This window comes from Lynx rufus, unplaced genomic scaffold (genome assembly GCF_022079265.1).
Source record: "Lynx rufus isolate CCGP_SWC_20201006 ecotype Redwood Valley unplaced genomic scaffold, mLynRuf1.p SCAF_9, whole genome shotgun sequence".
NCBI lineage: Eukaryota > Metazoa > Chordata > Mammalia > Carnivora > Felidae > Lynx > Lynx rufus.
The window spans coordinates 9,482,792-9,499,667 of NW_025814897.1; the positions used below are offsets into that span (position 1 = coordinate 9,482,792).

The window sequence follows — 16,876 nt, forward strand, 5'->3', positions numbered from 1 at the left end:
AACAAAGAAGAGAACAAAATGTTCCTAGTGGAGAGAACAGTGTGAGACAAAGCTTGAAGATAATGAAATGTGGGGAAAACCTAGGAAGCAGTGAGCATAAGGGTTTAAGGTACAAGCGAAACAAGATTCTGAGGGGGTGGCGAGGGCCCCGTTGTGGAAGACCAGATGAGAACCTGTTCCTGCACTTGGTGAGCTCTAGGGTATCTTCTAGGATTTCAAGTTGGGGAATGAATGATCATAGCTCTGAGGTTGGTTGGGATAGGGGGAGTGAAGGGGGCGGTTGGGGATACAGAAACTCATAGAAAACCAGCACAATAGCCAGAGAGGAGAAAACACAGACTGGAACAAGTTAAAGGTCCAGAGAAGGAGCCTTCAATGGGAGCCCACAATGGAGGCAGGACTGACAAGATTTAGCAACCAGTTGAATGCACAGTGGCAGAGACACACAAAATCATGGTTGTCTTACAATCAATGGTGCCTTAGCTTCAGGGAGAGACAATATCCAAATAAAGGCAAAGACCTTCTCATCACTGCAGACCAGGCTGCACCTGACGAGAATCTGTTTGTCATGGCGGCTCATCATGTCCTCCAAGCTCCTCCTGGAAGTATGCTCGGGCCAAGCTTCAGGCAAAGCTCCTGCCAGGAAGCCAGAATCCCTCAAGTGGGCTCACCTACCTTCCCAGGGATGGGAATGGGTAGGCATTCACCTTCAGCACAAACATACCAGCTCCCTCAGCTTTTTCCCCAATCCCTAAGGTCCCCTCTCTGAGGGATTCTGGGAATAGGCTCAGGGAAAGGACTGGTTTCTTCAAGTGTAAGGCTCAGAGTCCAAGAGCTCTCTTCTGGCCCTGTGTACTTTTCAGCAGATAAATCCATCCCCCTTCCCCTGTGCCGAAGAGATCCTTTGAGTGCTTTCATGCTTCTTGGAGAGTCCCGAGGGTGTCACAGAATAGTGTAGCCTGCGAAATAAAATTACTGCCTCCCGAAGGCTTCTTAGGCCATCTCATTCACCCTCTCCTATGGCTATGGGTCAGCCTCCCCCAGAAGCATGTCCTGCTGCCAAAGAAGCCCCCCTGGGGAGGGGCCTCCAGACCCTACCAGTTATGGCTGTAACTCCATTGTGCCTCCGGCAAAACACCAGGATCAATTTAATGATTTTCCTCTGACCTAGCAGGTCCAGGGCTGCATTTCCTCCCATGCAAATTGAGGAATACAAGCTGCCTGTTGAGTGCCCCCCCCCCACCCAGTGGAGAAAATCTACCAACCAAGCTTCCATATGCCCAAATGCCAGAGTATTTGCAAAATCGTTATTTTCAGATTCAAGGGAAAGCTATGGCCATGAACCTGGCCACATGTAGAAGGACTGAATGATAAGTGGCCAAGTACCCCCCCCACACACACACACACACAATTACAAATCCCAGGCAGGTGTCTCTAAATGACAGTTCAGCTGGCTTAGAGTGACCGTATCTGGTACCTAGCCTGCCCCTCTCTGTACCTCAAGTCCGCTTCAAGCTGTCCTCCCCTTTACTTGGCAAACTATGATGGCCAAGCCCCTCCTCTGCTCAGTCTCCATCAGGATTACAATGACCCCATCTTCAATGAAGCAGAACCCAGCAACCTGCCTCCGTGCCATAGAAGCAGACATATAGCCGCCAGAGCCCCACCAGTCTCCACACCTATCCAAGTATAGGGAGAAAAGAAACTTCTGTCTGCGTGTGAGAACCCACTGGGCATGTGCCTAAAGGAAAGACATGTGTCTCCTTCCTCTGCTCTCAACACCTGTAACACCAAATGTGTGGGTTTTCACACACGAAGCAATTCTCCAGTTCTCAGCAGATGCCGACGGGGATCCTACAATTTAACTCAATGTTGACACTAACTACCCAGAGTGAGTGCAGACCCCACAGGCTAAGGGATTAGTCCCATAACACCGCCCCCCTCCCATTTCAGATGCCAATTCCAAGTCACAGGTGGTCACCTGTGCCCTTGACTGAAGCCAGACTGACAGGAAGTCCCATGAGCCCTTCCTTGGATTCAATAAATTTGCCATAATGGTTCATAGAACCCAGGGAAATGGTTTACTCACTATTCCTGGTTTATTATAAAGGATGCAGTTGAATGAAGCAGATACCTAAGCCGAGGAGCGTGAAACTTCCATCCATGCCCTCTCTGAGGGTGCCACCTTCCAGTGCCTGGACATATTCGCCAACCCCTCAGCTTTCTGGACCATGTAGTTCAGGGATTTTCATGGAGACTTAATCATACAGGCAAGAGTGGTTATTTACTCAGTCTCCAGCCCCTCTCCCCTTTCCAGAGGATAGAGCATGAGGCTGAAAATTCCTCTGATCATGGCCTTGTCTTTCTGGTGACCAGCTCCTATCCTGAGGCTACCTAGGAGCCCACCAAGAGTCACCTCGTTAGAGCAAAAGATGCTCCTGCCATCCAGAAAATTCCAAGGGATTTAGGAGCTCTAAGCCAGGAACCAGAGTCAAAGACCAAATATTAGAAAAAAACAAAATGCTCCTAGCGTCCCTGTCATTCAGGAAATTACAAAGGTTTTAGGAGCGCTGTGTCAGGAACCAAGGGCAGAGACCAAATATATATTTCTTATTATGTCACAATGCCCATTCTTTTCTCCATTTGAGAGGCATGTGAAGCCTCTCCCTTCTGTTCCCACAGCCTATAATAAGGGTGTCCCTGGACCCCTATGCGCTATACCAGTAGAGAACAGCCACTGAGCAGCCTTACCTGCTCCCCGTAACCATCCCTTAAAGACAGGCCTGAGAAATAGGGAAGCCCTGGAACAAAGGCAGGGTGGGGGAGACAGGGTGCCTTGGTCCCTGCTTTGGCAGGCCTGCCCTGGGGTCCCTCACACCTGCCCTCCACATCCTCACCCATAACCACCTTAGAGCAACTGTATCACTGAAGCCCCTGCCAAGTTGTCAGGAGCTACCCAACCCACGCAGCAGGTGCCCAGTCCTGGAATGAATAAAAAAGCTGATACAGAAACATTGTGGTCGGAATATCTGAGGGGTGTTCCCGATACAAGATAAAGGAGACAAATACTAATCGTGCCTGAGCTATGTGGATCTGTGTTTATTCTACCAAAACATACCCTTGTTTTACCCTCCTCCTTAACGGGCTGCCCCAGACCATCACTAGATCTGACTTCAACCCAGCGTCCTGCCTGACTGTGTCTGTGCCATGTTTCTGAACCCACCAGCAACTGGAGTAAACACAGACAAAACTTGTTGCCAACCCACACCCTGCCAGCAACAGCCATCCACTCCAAGCTGCAAAGATTTGTTTCCTTGGGATAAGAAAGCAACCTTTCTGGGATCTTTTCATTTAATTTTTATTTAGCTTGTATTTAATTCTATGGAAACAATTCTGGAGTAGTATGCAAATACAGCACAAGAAAGGATTTTTTTTTTAAGTTTATTTATTTTGAGAGAGACAGAGACAATGCGAGTGGGGGAGAGGCAGAGAGAGAGGGAGACAGAGAATCCCAAGCAGGCTCTGCACCATCATCATGGAGCCCGATGCAGGGCTTGAACTCATGAAACCATGAGATCATGACCTGAGCTGGAACCGAGAGTCACATGCTTAACTTAAGACTGTCCCACCCAGGCTCCCCTAAAGGGTATTTTAAAGTACAAGCAAGCATCTGTTGCAGGTCAATGCATTCCAGCTTTTCCAATGACATCTAATATCTGGAAAACTTCTGCAGGATTCTGGACTTTTCTCTATTAACCTGCCTCTAGAAAATCATCATGTCTTTGAGTTTTGGATACAGGACCAGCCTATATGGAAATGGTTACAAACTCTTCAGTGGTGTGTTCAGATCATGGAAAGACAAAGGTGATACTCATGGTAACATTTCTTTATGGTGCAAAAGAACGAAATCCCCCTGATATTGCTGCTTGTACCCAGAAACTGTTGTTTCTGGTGGATTCTATGGCAGGGCTCCCTCAGCATGGCCGGCCCTCCCTGGGGACCTACTACGTGCACAGCACCACCAACGCCGACACAGTGAAGTGCTATGGGAATATCGAGAAGAAGAGAAAGATAGTCTGGTCGGGGATGAGGGACGGATATGCAAACCACTGACCTGCATGGAAAGCAGCATGAAATCAGTGCCCTTGGAGAGATTCAAGCGAGAAGCACCATGAAATGGGCCATTAAATTCATCTCCGTGAAGATAGCATTGGTGCTGAGTCTTGAAAGATTTGTAGACCTTTAATCCCCCGAAGTGAGGGCAGCATGCTTCAATGTGAGAGAATACTGTAAACAAAGGTAAAGAGATGTGAAAGTCGATGACTTATCTGAAAACCCCCGAGGTATCAGCTACAGCAAGCGCAGGGGGTGGGGGCAACCTTCAGTATTTATTAAGAATTTCGTGGGGTCAGGAGCACGTTTCAAACGCAGATTATCCGGCACATTGCCAGATGCTGTTCTCCAGATCCCACTGATCCGAAATGGGGTAAGGGCATGTGAGAGATACAGCCGGGTTAGAGGACCAGTAGATCATACCTGTGTCAAGTCCCAAAATTCCAGGGTTGGTCTTATGCCAATCCTGGCTGACTCTGAAGGTGTTCAGGAACTAACTCTATTCGGGACTGGGAGACAGAACCAAAATTACGTTAAGAAGCAATTCTGGGTTCTTGAAGATGAATAAGGGAAATGTCAGAAAGTACCTAAAATCTTTTTTTTTTTTTCTCTAGAGGAGTTTATAACACTGAGTATACATCAAAAAGACTCTTTTTTTTAAAAAAAAAATAGCAAGTTTGTTTTAAAAGAGAGCTATCTGGGGGCACCTGGCTAGCTCAGTCGGTTAAACCTCCGACTCTGGATTTCAGCTCATCATGATCTCATAGTTCCTGGGATCGAGCACCCTGTCGGGCTCTGTGCTGACAGCATAGAGCCTGCTTGGGATTCTCTCTCTTCCTCTGGCTCTGCCCCTCCCCTCACTTGTGCTCTGTCTCTCTCTCTCTCTCTCTCTCTCAAAATAAATAAACTTTAACAAATAGATTAATTAATTAATTAATTAAAATGTAGCTATCTGGGCCCTATTTCAAAGATTCTGAATTAGAATTGGATGGGACATGGGCACAGGTGCTACCTGTTACCAGCTCTGGTGCTAATTCTGAAGTACTACCAGGTTTAAGAACCTGTACCTTAGATCATATATTTATGTTTTGTGTATAATAAGGCTATCCAATTGTATTAAAATGTATTTATTTTGTATTCATTTTGATTTTGTGTCTTCCTAGAATTCTATCTATATCTGAAAGATGCCTAAAAACTGTATACTCGTGATATATACCCCTAAGTATATACAGGCATAGAACCTATATTTCTAATTGGGACACATGAGCTTTTCCATAAGCACTATTTTTTGAAATTTAACTCCAAATTAAATTAAAGAAATAGAAAAAGCTGCTGTTGTTCAGAAAACAAATCGTGGATTCTTTGCTTCTACAATAAACTTTTAAGAGAGTTTGTTCCTAGTGGAAATTCATTGTTACTAAATAAAAATCTTGAGGAAGAAAAAAATACCTTATATATAATCCACATTGGGGATGCAAATTGTAGAGAAACAGACACCAAAGGATTTGCATTTAATCAAATCTAAAGCAAGTCATTTCAGAAGCATCACTGACAGGTACAGAAGCCTTTCCCATCAGGACCAGGCTGACCTTTCCAGAGACCAGGATCCCTTATCAAGGAGAACACATTCACCAGATATCCTACATTGCCGTTAAGAAGGAGATTCACCAGAACCATCCAGAATGGAAAATGGTGAGTCACTCTCAATTATTAAAATTAAAAAAAAACTTTAATAATCCTAATGTTTATTTTTGGCATCACAAAGTCATAATGCAGAGCAAAGGGCAAGAAGAAATAGCCCTAAATTCTGGCTAGAACATATAAAAGTATAAAAACGCGACTAGAGACCAACAATTTAGAACTCTTGGTAACAATTTCATAATTCTTTCACATTTGGTTACTAATTGTTAGGTTTACTTTTGCTGCCTAGAGCTTAGGTAGCTATCTGTTTTGGAGACCAGCTCTACTGAACATCAGTTTTATACAACAAAGACTTAGGTATTACAGCACTCTTTTCCAGGCGAGCGAAACGTTGTGTTAAATGGAACAACTCTCAGTAAGCTCTCAAAGTTAAGGGAGGTGCAGGAGAGGAATCCAGATTTATAGAGAACTCGAAAGGTCTTTTACTCATGCATCTTGATTTAGGTTCTTAGCCTAAGAATGGAGGGCTGTCCACATGCGTGTGATAGAGAACAGCCCGAGCTGTTGTCTCATGCGTTCAACCTGAATATAGATCTTTCCCAGTTTGTTCACTCTTGAGGACACAAATGTGAGTGGCAACATGGAGTAAAACCCACCCATCCAGGAATAAATTTGAGATGAAAAAATTAGAATTTTAAGTGTTAACAAATAATGACAGAGTATTTCAAAAAATGCCTTGTGAGGTACCTTGAAGGAAAAATTGGTATTTTTTGTAAATGCCTCAGCTCTTCAAAGTCTGATCTCAAAAAATAAGTGGATAGAGCCATCACACAAGTGCATCCGTGTGCTGCAACACGGAATGGGTTATTGACACAAGTGTTAAGTTTTGGATGCAGCCGTGAGGCTTTGGGTGGGAGAAGGGTCGTCATGGGGAGGGGTCTGTGAGCGAACCGAACTTGTGCAAAATCCTAACATGCTAACTAATTTGGCCTCACTTAAAAATTTTAGTCTTGGGGCGCCTGGGTGGCGCAGTCGGTTAAGCGTCCGACTTCAGCCAGGTCACGATCTCGCGGTCCGTGAGTTCGAGCCCCGCGTCGGGCTCTGGGCTGATGGCTCAGAGCCTGGAGCCTGTTTCCGATTCTGTGTCTCCCTCTCTTTCTGTCCCTCCCCCGTTCATGCTCTGTCTCTCTCTGTCCAAAAAAATAAATAAAAACGTTGAAAAAAAATTAAAAAAAAATTTTAGTCTTTCTTTCCAGTTGAAGCTTTCATGAATAGTATTTTTTATTTTCTGCCTAGCAGTTGATATTTGAGCACTTCATTATTAATTGCTGAACTTGCCTTTCCTTGTATCCTTCTGGGGGTTTCCCATAATAACCCTGACATGACAGGAGCCCCACAGATCTGGAGTGGAATCACAAACACCAAGCCCCTAGAGAGTGTAGAGCTAGCACATTTTATTCCTACGTGGGTGTCTGCCTCCCTTCGGCAAGGGGGCTCTGATCCTCAGTGAGGCAGGCTGAGCTGGGCTAGGGTGGTGGTCAGGGGCCCCCGAGCCGCACACCGTAGGGACACCGGACTGTCCCGGACCTCATTCTTGGTACTTCGCTGGCAGGCCAAGAAATGGAACAAGCATGAGTGTTGTCCATCAATTACCCATCATTCAGGATTTTTATTCTAATCTGTCTTGAGTGAGCATGTGCGAGCCCATCTCCTATTATCTGAATTTTTCTGTCACCAAATGATAGAACTCAAAATATGAATTGCTCTTTCCTGAAGTTATGGGATGGTTTTCTATTTTATTCTCTGTTTGTTTGTTTGTTTCAAACGATCTCTGTTCCCTTACCTTAGATAACAAGCACCTGCTTAGAGACAGCAAAGAAGTGTATTCCAGACAGGTGTTATCAAAAATAGTAAAATAGTAAAATAATACGGTGTTTACTTCAAATAAACACTATAAATGTGTTTTTTATAATATAAATTTAATATGTATTTTATTTTATATTTTATATATTTATATATATAACTTTATATATATTATATATTATATATATTTATATATATTTTTTAATTTATATTTTACATTTTAAAATTTATATTATTTTGTTTTAATGGAGAAAATGTTTAATTTTCAAAAACAATTTTAAAGCAACAGTACCATTAAGTGTACTATGGGCCAAATTCTTTATCAGAATAGACAGCAATAAGGAGAGGACGTGACTCAGACAATTTGCTGCATGTACATAATGACAATATGGCAATACAAAAAACTTTTTTTCCAAATTCTAAAGGATAAGTTGATTCTTCATAATAAATTTGCTTGTGCTTTCTCTCCGGAAACACGGGTCTTTGTTCTCTCGACAACTGATCTGAATGCAAGTTTGTATCTAGGGGTATTTGAATAAAAACTCTCAAGCATCTCCTGGTTTATGCAGGTGTGGATTCTTTAAATAGACAATGCACATGGGGGAAAATGTTTGGGAAAAGGAACACTGATAGAATTTTTGACTCCTCTGTAAAGAGGGGAGGGCAGGAAAGGTTAGAGAACTTTCCAGAATCCTCAAAACACCAAGAATAGTCCAGGTGACGGTTTAAAGAAATTGTACCAGGTTTCACTGCTTAATTAAAACTTATATGAGAGGCCCCTGGGTGGTTCAGTCAGTTGAGTGTCTGACTTTGGCTCAGTTCATGATCTCACAGTACATGAGTTGGAGCCCCGCATCAGGCTCTGTGCTGATGGCTCAGAAGCCCCAGTGACAGGGTTTCATCCCCCCTCTCATGAAAATGTTGTCTCCCACATTCTGAGACTATTTATCTTTCCAAATCTTATAGCCTTTCTGTGCCTTCATTTTCCTCTAAGGTATTTTATTTACTCTACAAGTGTTTATTGATCATGTACTAGGTGCCAGATTCTGGACACCATTGGTTATTCCTTTCTCTATAGTCCACCTTTTTTTCACTTCCTTGATGCTAACTATCTGGTACATTACATACCTTAATTTTTTTTTTATGTTTATTTCTTTTTTGAGAGAGAGGGAGAGACAGAGCGTGAGCAAGGGAGGGGCAGAGAGAGAGAGAGGGAGACACAGAACCCGAAGCAGGCTCCAGGCTCTGAGCTGTCAGCACAGACCCTGATGCAGGGCTCGAACTCACCAACAGTGAGATCATGACCTGAGCTAAAGTTGGACGCTCAACTGACTGAGCCACCCAGGCACCCCAATATATGCCTTCATTTCTGACCTCTCCTCCCTGCTTCCACCTTCCCTGTCCCCTGCGGTCCCCTGGACATCAGAACTGTAGCTGCCACTGAGGCTCAGTGCTTGGATACCTAGTCTCCTATTGCCACAAAGTCTTCCTTTGAGCCCTTTATTTTTGTAGTTTTGGTTACCATAGTTTTAAAGGTGTTTCTTAGAAGTGCTGGTCAAAGCCATCATCCTATCTATAGGGTATTTGAGTTTGATTATGCCGGCACAACCTCAAAGTCACCATGTTCAAAACTGAACTCTTATTTCCCCATTAAAACTGACTCTCTTCCCTGCCTTCCTGATTGTTCTTCTTAATCCTGGTGGTCTTTTTTTATTGTGCATATGCATGTGTGTATGTATGTGCATGTGTGTGTTTTCTTTTGAAAGTTTTCTTAAATCTGTCTTTTCCTTGTCATTTCCACTGTCTCTGGTTGGCCTCTATTTTACCTTTTCCCATCCTCTGTGGTCCCTCGCCCTCAAACCCATCCTAGGCTCTATCTTCAGATTAATCTTCCAAAATGGTATTCTAAATCTTCTCCCCAAATGATAAAATCACAAGATTCTCCTGTTCAGATGGCTTAGTGGTTTCCATCACCTACAACATAAAGTATAATTTTTCACAGTCTGTTTTTCAAGACCTTCAACATGTTCGTTAATGTCACCACCACCCCTCCCCGACTCCAAAAAACAGGATGCTTTCAACAAATAATTAAGAAATAATTAAAAATAATTACAATGTGCCAGACACCATTCAGGCATTGGCACCTGAGATGTTTCAGTGAGTGAGAAAACAAGCAAATATCCCCAACTTCGTGGAGCTTACATTCTAGCAAACAGCAGACAGCAGTAGGCAATAAACCTAATGCATAAGGAAATTATATAGGCCATCGTAAAATGACAAGTGGTCCATAGAAAGAAAAAGTAAAGTGGGGTGGGGCAGGTTAGGAGTGTTTCGTGGGAAAGATGCAACTCTAAACGTGTTCTCGTTGAAAAGATGACATTGGAGCCAAGACGTGAAGGGGACACAGGGGTGTAGCCACGCGGATAACGGGGGGAAGAATAATCCAGAGAGAGCGGACAGCCAGTGCCAAGGTTCTAAGGCAGAAGTGGTGTGCTTGGTGCATTTCAGAGGCTGATGGGAGTACGGTGAACAAGGGGAGAGTGTTGGGAGGTGAGATCAGAGGTATCGTGCAGCAAGGTTACCTGGGGCCATGCTAAGGACTTTGGCTTTGATTGAAACGGGGAGCCATTTCAGTATGGTATTGAGAAGAGAAGTGACACCGTTGTGCTTTGTTTTTTCACGGATCCCTCTGGCTACCGGGCTGAGAATAGACTGGGACACTGGGGGTGAGGGATGCTGAAGGCTCCTGCAGTAATCTACGCGACAGATGGCAAGATAATAGCGGTGCAGGCGGGGAACAGTCGGCACCATCATGAGTTCCTCGAGGACAGCCTGTGAAGTACAAGAGGGAGCGAGTCCAGGAGGATCCCGATAGCTTTGGGAGTGAGTAACCAGCGGCGTGGAGGGAGTAACCCTCAGCTGAGACAAAGGAGGTCTCCAGACAAAGCAAATGCGGAGGGGTGGGGGATGGAGTTCAGGTTTGGATGCGTGGGGTTCCCGATGTCCGGCAGACAGCTGTGTGAACGTGGACATCCAAGTCTAAAGTCCGGGCCGGATGGGTCTGGGCTAAAGGAAGATGTCCATTTGAAATTCATCTATGTGGAGATGGCATTAACCCCCATTACTCCAGTTCCCTACCCTTTCCGCACCTGCCTTGTTCCTGCCCACCTCTGTGTTCCTTCATGCCGCGCCTGACTCCCGCGAGACCCATCTCCCTGCCCCTAACTCATCCACGTGCAATCACGTCCACCTGAATCACGTCCCTTCCCCCAAAACTGTCACCGACCACCCAATGTGTGTTCTGCCCCTCCCCTACTCTTTCACATGTGAACACCTCACCTCTCTCACCAAACTGAGATCTCTTTGAGGACATCTGCTGCATGTTCTAAACTTCTTTTGCATCCCCTGTGGCATTCCGCCCCTGCTTTGCACTAAGTCCGTGCCAACTGGTGTGTAAGACTGACTGCTTACGACAAACCTTCAGAAGTTCTCATGTGTTTATTTGCCATCTCACGAACTTTCTCCCTCTATTAATTACCGTGTGGTTATTTGTTAAGCTTATTTAAAATAGGTGTATTCCTTCTAGGCTTTTTGGCATACACGTAAAGCACAAATTGGTGAGTCAGATTGAAATCACCAATTAAAAGGCCCTTCAGGGAAGAGTGAAGCCAATTCTGTCTGCAGACCCACAGGGGGTCCAGGCTGGACCCCTTCAGCCCCACCCCCTCCTCTCTCTCAGACCTGTGTCCACTCCCACTGGGAATCACCAGACGTTCCTCTTTCGGCCCCGCCAGGAATACACAAATACCTACAGTTGGCCCCCACCCGAACAGGAGCACTATAAAGTCCTTACTGTTATGTATACCTGTGATTCTCAAACTTCAGAAAACATCAAAATCCCCTGGGGGGCTTATTAAAACATGAATTGCTGAGCCCCAGCCCTCAAGTTTCTGACTCAGTACATCTGGAGTAAGGGCGTGAGAATCTGCACGTCTAGCAAGTTCCTAGCGATGCTGGTGCTGCTGGTCCGGGGGTCGCACTTTGAGGATCACTGGGGTGCATTCTCACTTTGACCTGTCTGTCTGGCTTTGCCCCCTGCCTTGTTCTGACTGTTCGTGCCCTAGTCACTCTCCTGCTCCAGGCTGCTCCCCTGCACGCTAGAGCTGTCTCAGCCACCGACCACACACATGGCCGCCACCCCTCTCTGGCCTTTCCTTACCCTAGTCTCGGGGGTTGAGAGCCAACTCATGCCCTTGCCCCCAATTTCTTGCTTCCTCTTCAACCCCATTCCCTCATTTTCCCCCTTTTTCCTAAATCTTTAGTCCCTCCCTCTGACCTACTCAAATATCCTCAAATCTCTGCCACCCATAAATATATAGACATAAAAATGTAAGCAGGGTGCCCGGGTGGCTCAGTCGGTTACGCATCCGACTTCAGCTCAGGTCACGATCTCACGGTTTGTGAGTTCAAGCCTCACGTTGGGCTCCATGTTGACAGCTCAGAGCCTGGAGTCCGCTTCAGATTCTGGGTCTCCCTCTCTCTCTCTCTCTGCCCCTCTTCTGCTTGTATATATATACATATATAGTGTATATGTATACATATATATACATGTATATATTGTATATTTATATATATGCAAACCTCTCCCTGACCCTGTACTTCTCTGCAATTATCATCCAGCTCCTCCTTCCCTTTCTCATTCAAGCTTCAAGAAGAAATCTCCATCCCTGTCTTGGCCCTTGACATTATTATCTGGCTTCTAGCTAGGCTTCCAGAGTTTCTCTTCTAAGGTTGACTGAATTGAAAGCAGTGAGTGCCCTGCTTTCCTTATCTTTCTGGACCGTTCTGCCACCCTTCCTACTCTTTCCTTCTTTCCTGAAGTCTCTTCCCCTGAATTCTGTGATGCCTCCTTCCCCTGGCTTTTCCTGGTTCCTCTCCAACTATGTCCTCAATTATATTCTTCTTCATGTCTCTCTTCCTCCTCTGACCACACTTCACATGTGGATGATCCCAGGCTTCTGTCTGGAACCATTTAGTCCAGAGCTCCCCAACCAGTATGTCAGGAATGAGGATGATAGGAGTTTCCAAGATATTGATCCTCTCAGGCCATGGGAGCGGCCTGGTCTGCTTATTATGCTGGTGCGAGGGACGGTATCGTTTCTTTGTGTGCCGTCATGTGACTCTACCTTTCAAGCACTCCCCCCTCCCACCAGCAATTCCATCCTCTTTCCTGATTTCTTTACCACCAGCGTCATGATGGCTCCAGAACTTTTGTATCCAGATCAATCCCATGGGGAAAACTCGAGAATCACCCTCGAATCTTCCCTCTTCTTTCTCTCCCACACCGAAATAATTTTCAAGTGTCTGCTCCTTGCCCTCCTATCTACTACTCAGACCCCATTATCTCTTGCCTGAATTCTTCTAGAACCTCGTGACTGATCTCCCTGTGGCTTTGTGATTCTTAAATCTGCCCTCCACACAGCTGCCCGAAAAGCCTATCTAAAATGCAAATCTGACCGTATTGGCCCCTCGCTTAAAAGCCTCCATTGATTCTTTGCCGACAGGATGAAGTCCAAACTCCTTTGCCCACCAGAAGCTTCATGACTGAGGCTGTTTCTTTTCTCTTCTGGCCTCCCTCCCTCCCTCCCTCCCTCACACACCTTGCTCTGTTCCTGCCTCCAGGATTTTGCCCCTGTGGTCCTCAACGTCTGGAATATTCTTGCCCACCTTCCTATCACTACGCAGCATCCCTCCAGCCTGTGCTGTCCCCTGCCCTCCCAGCCCCTCCCCGCCCTCATAAGGAATTGACACATCTGTGTTTTTCTGAATATCCTAGGCGTGACTGTGCTGTGGCCCTTAGCACATTTGCATTACAATTATTTTTTAAGCTCCTCTCTCCTCCCACTAGATAGCAAATTCTTTTGCATCCCCAGCTCTGACGGGATGCCTGATACACAGGAAATACTTCAATGCATCATTGATGAGTAAATGTAGCCTTAGGCTTTTCCAAAAGCGAAGCATACACTCTAGAATCAGAGCTTAGTTTCCTTCGGAACAAACGTAAAGTCATCAAGTTTTAAATTGGAGGCTGATTTGAAAGTACTTCAAGCCTCTTTAAGTAAAAGACATATAGGCCAAAATTAGACCCTGTTAAAATTATACCGAAAGGACCATTCAAATAACTTTATTTTGCTGAAATCATTTGTGTGGTGGCTTCATTTAAACTAAATGATACATTGCCTTGGAACCTAGATTTTTTTTTCCTCTTAGTTTTGTATAGGCATTTTGTATAACACTTAATAGTTTGGCATATTTTCATATGCCTGTCTTATAAAACACTGCAGAGAGATTTTACAGACAAAGAAAATGGGCCTGAGAGGTTACGATTGTCCCGGTGCAGTGACTAGAGTAACGTGTGATCACGTAGGCACTGCTTTTTTGGGCCAGCAACCTCTTCCATCCCATGGGTCACTCTGCTTTTGGTTTGGATTGTGTTATTTTTTCCTTTCTTCCTTCCTTTTATTCTCCTTGTGATGGTATTTGACTCATAAGTCAAATATATCCTAGACTATCTACCAGTTTAAGCAGATGAGAGAATATTTTTGGTGATATGTGTATGCATGTGCGTACACGTGGGTACATCCTGCCTAGTGCACTGATACCGAATCCAGGTGGCATTGCTAATACACCAGCAACAGCTCGATTAAAATGAATTGAAACTATCCAACCTACAATAGAACAGTGATTTCAGACTTACAAAATATCTTATAATTCCTGCAGTTTAACTACGATGTATTGCTTGAATGCTTTCTCCAATTGACTAAACAAAAGGTTCTTCTACCGTTGCTTGACCGTCCTCGCTAACAAGGAACTCACTATCCCCAGAAACAGAGTTGTCAATTTCAGAACCTTGGGGATACATTTTTCTCTATAGTCTGTTATCTCTCTGTAATTTCTTCATGGTAAAAAACAGCTAATTTTTCCTGTTGTTAGGGTTAGAATCTGACCCACGTCTGGATCCCAGCTCTTATGGCTTATTAGCAGCTATGAGACCTTGGCAGATAACTGAGCCCCAGACTTCAGGTCTTTCCTTTTTAAAATGGCTCAAGTGAAATAATGCAGGTAAATTACTGAGCACTGTAATATGTTCAGTGGGTGCTTGTAGTAAGTTCTTAATAAATATCTGTTGAATGAATGAACGACTCTTCCCTTATCCTTGACCTAGTTTCAAAGCAGCAACTCCCCGTGTCGAAAGACTGTATTTTCAAAAATAAAAACTGCTTAATTTAGTGCAGTAAACAGGAACACATGATTTTCTTCTCAGGAACCCAATCTGAAAACAGTCCAGGTGACCTGCTCACCCACATCAGGTAGAAATACAATACGGCAAGAATACTGTCACTCCATAAACTGAAGCATGCAAATCTAACTTTTGCATCAGGTAATAAGTTGCATCTGATTCCTGTCTTGCGATTAAAGCATAAATTATAAGCCTTCCCGGAATAAATCTTGACAAGTCAGAGTACAAAAAAGAGGACGCTTTGAGGAGCTGTTGCGTAGAAGATGGAATAGGGGGGAGCTTTTTCTGCCTACACAGAACTTGGATGAGTTTCTATCAAGGAAGGAAGACTAAACGTCCTCTTTTGGAGCCACTGCAAATTCAAGAAGTCTATCATTGCAGTGAGCAAACAGTGTCACAATTGTCAGGCCTTGAATGCGTCCCTGGGGAGGTTAACCTATTACTCCGTCCACATTTGATTGTTACTATTCCATTTGCTTAAGTCACAGGAGACTACAGCAAACGCGTGTATCAAGGCGTGAGAGTGAAGCACACGGTCAAAGACTTACTGGCGGAAAAACGATCCAGGCAGACAAGTAACTCAAGATTTAATGTAAGTCTCGATTTAATTCATTCTGAAGTCTTTGGGGGCCTCAGTCCTCTTTGAAAGCTAGTTATCTCCGCTCTTTCCTCTTGAGTCTCATATTCTCAATGGCAAAGCCCTCATTTACTTAGCACACACTATATAATTACCATTATTAACATTATTTGGTACCTCATTCGGTTAAGCATCTAACTTCAGCTCGGGTCATGATCTCACGGTTCGTGGGTTCAATCCCCACGTTGGGTTCTGTGCTGGCAGCTCAGCGCCTGGGGCCTGCTTCAGATTCTATGGCTCCCTCTCTCTCTGCCCCTCTCCTGCTCCTGCTCTGTCTTTCTCTGTCCCTCAAAAATAAATAAACGTTAAAAAATATATATTGGGGTACAAATGTCAACCCATGGGCAAAAACCTGGAGAGCTCTGTGAACTTACTGGCTGGCTGTCTCAGCTCATGGCAAAGAATGGATGATATGTCCTGACTTTTTCATTTCTCCCAATCGTGAATTAATGAAGGCTTAGCTGGTGGGGACAATGCTAATCTTCATCGACACGTTATTCTAAATCTGATGGAGACAACTTAGAAAAACCCTCCGTATAGCAAAATCAGATGGAAATATCCGAGTTGGAGATGTCTTAAGTCTGAAACCTCTCTATCTGCCATCCGTGTCTTCATAAATAGCTCTACCCTGCACTTAAAATGTTTAAGTAGTTGCACCCAGATCTCCAAAAATGCTCCTAGAGTGGAAATAGCAATTAGTTAACAAGATGGGTTTATAATCACTTAGTCTATTGGCAAAATGTAACAACATGAATGTCAGGCATCTGTCGTGCGTTGCTGGATGCAGGACATGAGAGCAAATGTGGTAACGACGTACAGCGCCCAGCACAGGGGCTGGTACACAATGGGTACCGGTTCTTCCATTGTGGCTGCTCAGGATATGGGCACTGCATCCAGCGCTGCTCGGGGATCAAATTTCTGGGACATGTTTCAAATGAACCAACTCCAGATCCTATTTCCTCCCATCCAAGAGCTTTCACTGCACATCTTCTGTCTTCTTTTATTTTAAACCACATCCTCTCTTCTGGTGCAACAAATGGAGCTTAGCTGACGAAAAGAAAATCAAAATCATCGGCTCCTTGTCTATTCCTAGTACAGTGTTTCTTAGTGGCTGCTTAGAGTCATCTGGGGTGTGTGTTACAAATATCCATGCCAATTTCATATCAAGAAAGGAAGAGAGAGAGAGAGAGAATTCAGAGTCTCTTCTAATGAACCACAGCTTTGTGGAAGTAATGTGGATGGCTTGGCCACAGCTACAGTCAGAATTGTGAAACCTAAATGGCGTTCTAGGCATTGGGAAGACAGGAATCACAGTGATGTTA

The 16,876-nt window shown here is 44.5% G+C and overlaps 1 protein-coding gene across 1 annotated transcript in view; it reads left to right on the forward strand.

Annotated features, from left to right (window-relative positions):
• The first annotated feature begins 5,795 nt into the window (after positions 1-5,795).
• The window catches only part of POU2AF2 (POU class 2 homeobox associating factor 2), a 35,998-nt gene continuing 24,917 nt past the window's right edge, over positions 5,796-16,876 (forward strand). Inside the window, exons 1-2 of the mRNA XM_047070704.1 lie at positions 5,796-5,805; positions 15,400-15,509. Coding sequence (XP_046926660.1) covers positions 5,796-5,805; positions 15,400-15,509 — 120 coding nt within the window. The remainder of the gene's footprint in view (positions 5,806-15,399; positions 15,510-16,876) is intronic.